Here is a 6,931-nt window from a genome sequence, read left to right as displayed (position 1 = left end):
TATAAGATTTATTTAAATCAGTATAAATACTGTATTTCTATTTTATTTAACATGTTAGATGCAGAAGAATATGCAATGCAATACAATAAAATAAACCAACATTAAAATAAAACTGAGGACATAGAGTCTCTGACCATTGTGAAAAATGTGATATTAATTCAGATTTTGAAAATGACGAATGAATTTGAACGTAACTTAATGAATTTATTAATCAACAACTCATGATAAACTACGTTAAGCAATCACCACAATCATTTTAGGCCAAATAGATTGAGACACAGATATATCATCATTTGAAATACGGTAAGCAATCACTAACTAACAAACTTATTTATCATCATTTGAAAATCTTAGTTCATTTCTTCAAATTTACATCAAAACCACTAGTAAATGTTAGTGAGAAATTGTCAACATGGAAGCCTTTCAAGTAGAAAAACTTGCCAACATTTATCAACTAATGTTTTGTACATCTCCTCAACAAAAAAAAAGTGTGACATGTAATAAAAAAAAGTTATGATAAATTATTCATTGAGTACAACCATTAGGCGCCACTCAGACATATCTAACCTATTCTAGCAAAATTTTACTTCTGAAATTATTCTGTCTTTGGCTTAATTCCCTTCACCCTGGAATATAGAAAAACACCAGAAAGAGCTATACCAGTTCCTGCACAGAATAATAAGCACATAAAATTGTCAGTTTCAATAAGAGCTATTATGCAGAAACATTTATATGGTTAACAAGGAAGAAACAATTTTGTTTTATTACCTAATGCGTTAATCGGTGAGACTGGTGTTTGGAAAAAAATGACAGAGCTCACAATTACAATCACTCGCTTCACGCAGTTTGCTACTGAATGAGTAACAGGTGATACTCTCTCCAGTATCATATAAGAAACCTGCACATGTTAATTTCACGCTAAATAAATTGATTTTTGTTTTCGGTATGTAAAATTAGTGATGCCTGGATATAATGCTTTGTAACAAGAAGTGGAGATTGTAACACTCTCGAATGAAAGAGGAAAAACTCACTTGCTGATACGCGTGGAAACACAGTGCAGCGAGAAGAGATCTAATATATACTTGTTGAACATCTAATCCCTGAGAAGAGGAAAAACGTTTATGTACGAGAGAACGGTGTATTTTGATTTGAGAATGTTAACATCATTTACTATCATTGTCAACAATTAAGTTACTTACTGCGGATTGCAGGTAAGCAGGGGTAAATTTGACACCCTCCATGAAGATAGTTAGAGGTACTGATAGGAAGAACGACATGACTGTTATTATTGAGAAGAGTGTTATGTTGTCCATGGATTCCTGAGAAGAAAAAATTATTGTAATTTTAAATCTTCGACAATAGCGACATAACTCATTAAGTGCTACTCTTAATCATTTCATTGATCATATTAAGGTATTACCTCCTTGCTAACCATGAGTTTTTTGCTAAGAACATTACGAGATTGATTTGTCAAATTGGAAGCCATAGCACTCAAAAACCCAATCCTATTCAATATTGCAAGAGAAAAATCACATGTTAGAATTCTAATGACCAAATAGTTTCTTTTCATGTAACTCCGTTTATAATCTAGGAGGAGTAAGACTCACCAATTGAACGAGGCCTCTGTAGCAGACGCCAGCGCCACTCCACCTGCAATAGGCACAAGGGAAGCAACCACCCATGCTGTAGGCATCTGTAAAAAAAGTAAAGGAATTAAGATTGGAAAAACCATTTAACTTTGTATTGAATTTTGAATTTTGACTTCTACAGTGACAACATAGACAATGACAAAAACTGTTCCAACTATATAAAGAATAAAATGAGACAGTCTGTGTTATATATTTCCGTTGGTTCCATCCTGTCTAATAATGCTATAACAAATCATTTGTTTTCAACCATGTGTTCTACTTTTAGTATAGACAAAAATATCAGACATAAAACAGATTCATAAGAAAGTACAGTAAACATCAATTCAATACAATAAACTACGTATTTGGTGTTACCTTACCTCTCCAAGGAACATAGAAGACATAAGGACAGAAAAGAAAGGCTCCATTGATTTGACAGTATGAGTAAAAGAAACAGCAACTTTTCCAAGGCTCATGTTTGTGAAAAGGTTCCCTAATGTATGTACCAAAGCCAATGGAAATATTGCTAAAAGCTGCAAGAAAACAAAAAACAACAGAGACATAAATTAACAATAATACAAAACAGAAACAGAACAAATATAAACAGTAACAAGAGAGGGATGAAAATAAATAATACCTGTGAAGAAGTGATTTTTGGTCTTTTATATAGGTTAAGACCCCACATGAATGTTACAAGGAGTGTTCCAATGGCAAATTGAAAAGCCGTGATAGTTACAGGTAAATGGTAAACCTTCAAGACCTGTTTGTTGTAGATATTGAAGTATATGTTGAAGGAGAACCAGAGACAAAAGAGGACGCCGAGCTCTAGAGTTTTGAAGAGGCTGCTGCTGGAGGAGGAGGAGGAGGAGTCTGCGGCGGCGGTGACGCTTGCTTTGGTGTGAAAGGTGTTGTTGTTGGAGGAATGGAGGGGTGTCAGGGAGATGAATTTGGAAGAAAAAGAAGAAGAAACGATTGGTGTGCATGACGGGAAGGAAGAGGAAGAAGAAGAGATAGAAGGGTTGAGAATGGGATTGAATGAGGGAAGAGAGGAGAGAGAAGAGCGAGATTTGTAGAGAGAGAGGGAAGGGGTGAGAGGTGAAAGAGTGACCTGCATTTTGGAGATCGGAAGAGAAGGATGAGTTTTCTGGTTATTAAGAATGGTTTGTTTGGTATGTTACTTGACGACGATGGAGCGTGGAAGTGGGAGAGAAACCTAAATAAAGAATGTGAATTTCGAATATAGAAAGACAAAAGGGCATGAATCTAGACTATGATTTGTCGTATATTCTATTCTATGCTATTGGTGGCAGCCATAGTTAATTACTTATAGTGAATCTTGATTTTCTTTCTTTAAAAAACGGGATCACGTCGTTGTCTTTAAGGAGAAACGGGTCAAAATTGATACACCTATCAAGATTTACAAGACAAATTTTATTTTGATTTTGGTTATTCTATTCCTCCTTTTGTTTTGGTGTATTTTGTGGGGGGAGATTTTTGTGGTGTATTTTAATCTTTCAAACTTTTGTTATGAATTGGAATCAAACCTAGTGAAGTCTTGTGCTCAGGAAATACTCACAATTAGGGATTAAGGATGACAATTATTTTCGTACATAGTAATAAATATTAATAAATGCATAGTAATAAATATTAATAAATGCAGATACAGATACTTTAGTAATCACCCGATCCCATATCCGCATAATGTGTAGTAATATATTTTAATTTATATAATCATATAAAAAATTTATGTATATCTTTTTAAAAGAATACATCAAAATTAAACTATTACACATTTTAATATAAGTGTTTGTTTATTTCATAATCCAACATTAACATCTTTGATTTTTCATTAATTTTGTTGAAAATCTAAAATGATATTATATTTTTCAATTGATAGATTTATTTTTACTAGAATTGCGGATAACAGCTATATGTACTTAGATATATGGTACGAGTATAAAGGTTGATACCCACACGGGTATGTGTTCGGGTATGGGGACATGTACTATATTACCCTACCCATAACGTCCTTATTATCATTCCTACTCATAATCTAGTTTATAGGTTTAGATTTAATGGTGAACTTCGGCTTATAATAAATATCTTTATGCTTTTTGATTTGGCGTCAAAGATATATGCAAATATTTCTACGTTAAAGTCAATAACTTTCGAAAGTGTGAGATATTTTAGCTGTCAAAAGGAGGACATATGTCATGCGATCATTAGTTATGTGATCTCACAATCCTTTTTTAATTATTTAATCTGATCAGATGTTTTTTAGAACATGTCCACCTCATATCTCGTTGACCTAAAATATTCTTGTGCGTTACGATTAAGAAGAGAAAAGCATCGATTTGTCATCAAGATAGTGACATTATCGTTTGGTGGTTATTTAATCTGACCATCTATAAACTCTTTAATTGTTGATACTCTTAAAATGTTGAATCACAACTAATTGAGCATCGTGAACGAACTTGATCATTTAATATTCTTAACTTTATGATGTATGTGCATGAATCACTTAAGATACCCCCACAAGAAAATAAGTTCAGAATGGGACCTTTATCTTTTATGTTATGTTAGGAAGAAAAACATATTTTTGGTTATGACTTTTAATAATGGTGTTTTCAACTAGGACTAGGGCTATTCAAAATCTAGAGAATTAAATCACACAATCGAACCAAATTATTGTTAAATAACTGAACCATTTCTTTTAATTAGTTAATCGACTAATATTTTTTAAACGGTTCAATAATTGAATCAAACAATAGTCAACTGAACCAACTAAATCGCAACTAATTAATAAAATCCTATAGTATTCATGGTTTGGTATGGTCAAAAAACCAGATCGAATTGAAGCAAAATAAATATTTAAAAAAACCAAACAAAATCAATTTTATTTTTAAATTTTAAATTAATTTTTCAAAATTCAATCTAAGCAATACAACATCCAATAATATTTAATTTTATTAAAAAAATTTAATACAAATTCATGCAAAATAAAAATAATACTAAAATTCCACATTCTTTAAAAAGAGAATTTGATAAACATTTATTAATAAAGAAAACAATTTAATAAAAATGAAAAATAAATTAAGAAGTCAACTTTTTTTGGGACTTGGCACGGGATGTAACACACTACCCAAAAACTCTTATTTAAAGGAACATGTAAATTATTTATTTTAAAATCATCATACAGTTTCACACATTCTTCATAAAACATTCTTCTCAACTTAAAATTATGCATAAGAAATTGAAAACATCAACAACTCAACAAAATATCTTATACTTTTAATAAGCAACTTAATTTTATCATAAGAAAATAAATCCAACAAAATTCTCAAAAAACATCAAACAACTAAAAACTTTGCCCCGATGTTACACTATCAGAACAAAATTCAGAAATAATAAGTAAACTCAAAACGATAAATAAAAACGAAGTAGGCATCTACACTAATCCTTCCACGCAGAAGCAACTAGTACTCATCTACATGAGTATTTGTATTATCGGTACAACAAGTCACACAGACAAACAAAAAGGGGTGAGAAATATGTTCATAATGTTAACGGTGCATATAAACAGTTAGGATAATTTAACAACAATATTCCTCAACCTCATAAAATAGTTCACAGACATAGAATAATCACAGATACAACTTTATGTAATACAATATGACTCATCACTACTAACTCAACATGCATGTGGTATCAAGTTTTTGGATTTCAGAGCTTTGTTACTAATTGATCCATGCCTATGCTTCCTCATTTGAACTAATGATTCCACTAATGAATCAGACGTCCGTCTCTGGTTCCTCATCTGAACCAATGATTCCACCAATGAATTTAAGACACGAATGAATATGATGCATGAACCGACAACTGCGTCAATATCATACAATATTATATGCTTCTGTCTATAAATTGAAATAAACTTGTTGACCACAAAATAAACTGAAGTGTAAAATATTTTTACACTGTTAATCAATCACCATTATTTATCTAATTAAACTATTCTTTTATTTTAAAAAGATTTAATGACATGGCAGGTTGATAGTTTTCTATTGGATGACAGTGTAAAACTATTTTACATTGTCAGTGCACTACCTTTTAACTCTTTGGGAAGAGAAAAAAGGTGATGCACTGACAGTATAAAATATTTTTACACTGACAATCAATCACCACCATTTATCCAATTAAACCATTCTTTTATTTTTAAAAAATTAATGACATGGCAGGTTGATAGTTTTCTATTGGATGATAGTGTTAAACTATTTTATATTGTCAGCGCACTACTTTTTAACTCTTTGGAAAGAGAAAATGGGTGATGCACTGACAGTGTAAAATATTTTTACACCGTCAATCAATCACCATCATTTATCCAATTAAACCATTTTTTTATTTAAAAAAAATTAATGACATGGCATGTTGATAGCTTTCTATTGGATGACAATGTAAAACTATTTTACACTGTTAGTGCACTACCTTTTAACTTTTTGGGAAGAGAAAAGTGGTGATGCACTGACATTGTAAAATATTTTTACACTATCAATCAATCACCACCATTTATCCAATTAAATCATTCTTTTATTTTAAAAAATTTAATGACATGACAAGTTGGTTGTTTTCTATTGGATGACAATATAAAACTATTTTATACTCTCAGTACACTACCTTTTAATTCATTTGAGAATGTTAATTAGTTTACTAAAGTATGTTTTAATTTTTTTTAAGATAATCATGATTTCATTTTGTTTAACTGTGTATTTTTTATTATTTAAATTAATTCTATATATACATTTCTTATAAATATTAAGAAAGAAAATTATATTATTATATTATCATAAAAGAGAAAACTATATACATTGAGTCAAACGTATGGTAGCATGCCATAAAAGATAGAGGTCCCCTACTGGACTTATTTTTCAGCTATCTATGTCATTCTTTAATAATTCTTTATTACTTCCTTTAAATATAAACAAATACGAAAATCTCGACCATATATTTAGAAGAGGAAAAATGGTATTTTGGTTCTTTGTTCAACTTGATGTATCCAGGCTTCCTTTGCATCTACATACATTTTAGTATGTAAATGGTAAGTTTGTCAATTTTATTAATATGTATTAACCAAAGCTACTTCAGTGCCTTTTTCTTAAGGTAAAGGATTAAGAAAAATAAAGAAAATTTACACACAAAAAAAAAAAAATAAAGAAAATTTCTTTATAGACCTCCCAACCTTCTAGCCCACCTCTGGTGAAAAAACCCAAACTATCCCTGACTTCGGAAATGCATCTCCGAAATGCAAG

At 30.8% G+C, this 6,931-nt stretch overlaps 1 protein-coding gene across 1 annotated transcript; it reads right to left on the bottom strand.

Moving 5' to 3' along the window:
• Positions 1-428: 428 nt before the first annotated feature.
• Positions 429-2,928, bottom strand: LOC131622355 (triose phosphate/phosphate translocator, non-green plastid, chloroplastic-like). Its single transcript, XM_058893385.1, has 8 exons — positions 2,266-2,928; positions 2,009-2,161; positions 1,608-1,693; positions 1,421-1,505; positions 1,200-1,319; positions 1,032-1,100; positions 769-898; positions 429-666 (listed from the first exon to the last, which is right to left on the bottom strand). Exons 1-8 carry the CDS (start codon positions 2,740-2,742, stop codon positions 596-598), a joined length of 1,191 nt encoding a protein of 396 aa, XP_058749368.1. The 5' UTR covers positions 2,743-2,928; the 3' UTR covers positions 429-595.
• Between the last annotated feature and the right edge of the window lie 4,003 nt (positions 2,929-6,931).

Source organism: Vicia villosa, unplaced genomic scaffold (assembly GCF_029867415.1).
Source record: "Vicia villosa cultivar HV-30 ecotype Madison, WI unplaced genomic scaffold, Vvil1.0 ctg.000029F_1_1_2_unsc, whole genome shotgun sequence".
NCBI classification, from domain to species: Eukaryota; Viridiplantae; Streptophyta; class Magnoliopsida; order Fabales; family Fabaceae; genus Vicia; species Vicia villosa.
This window is presented reverse-complemented; position numbering and strand designations above follow the sequence as displayed.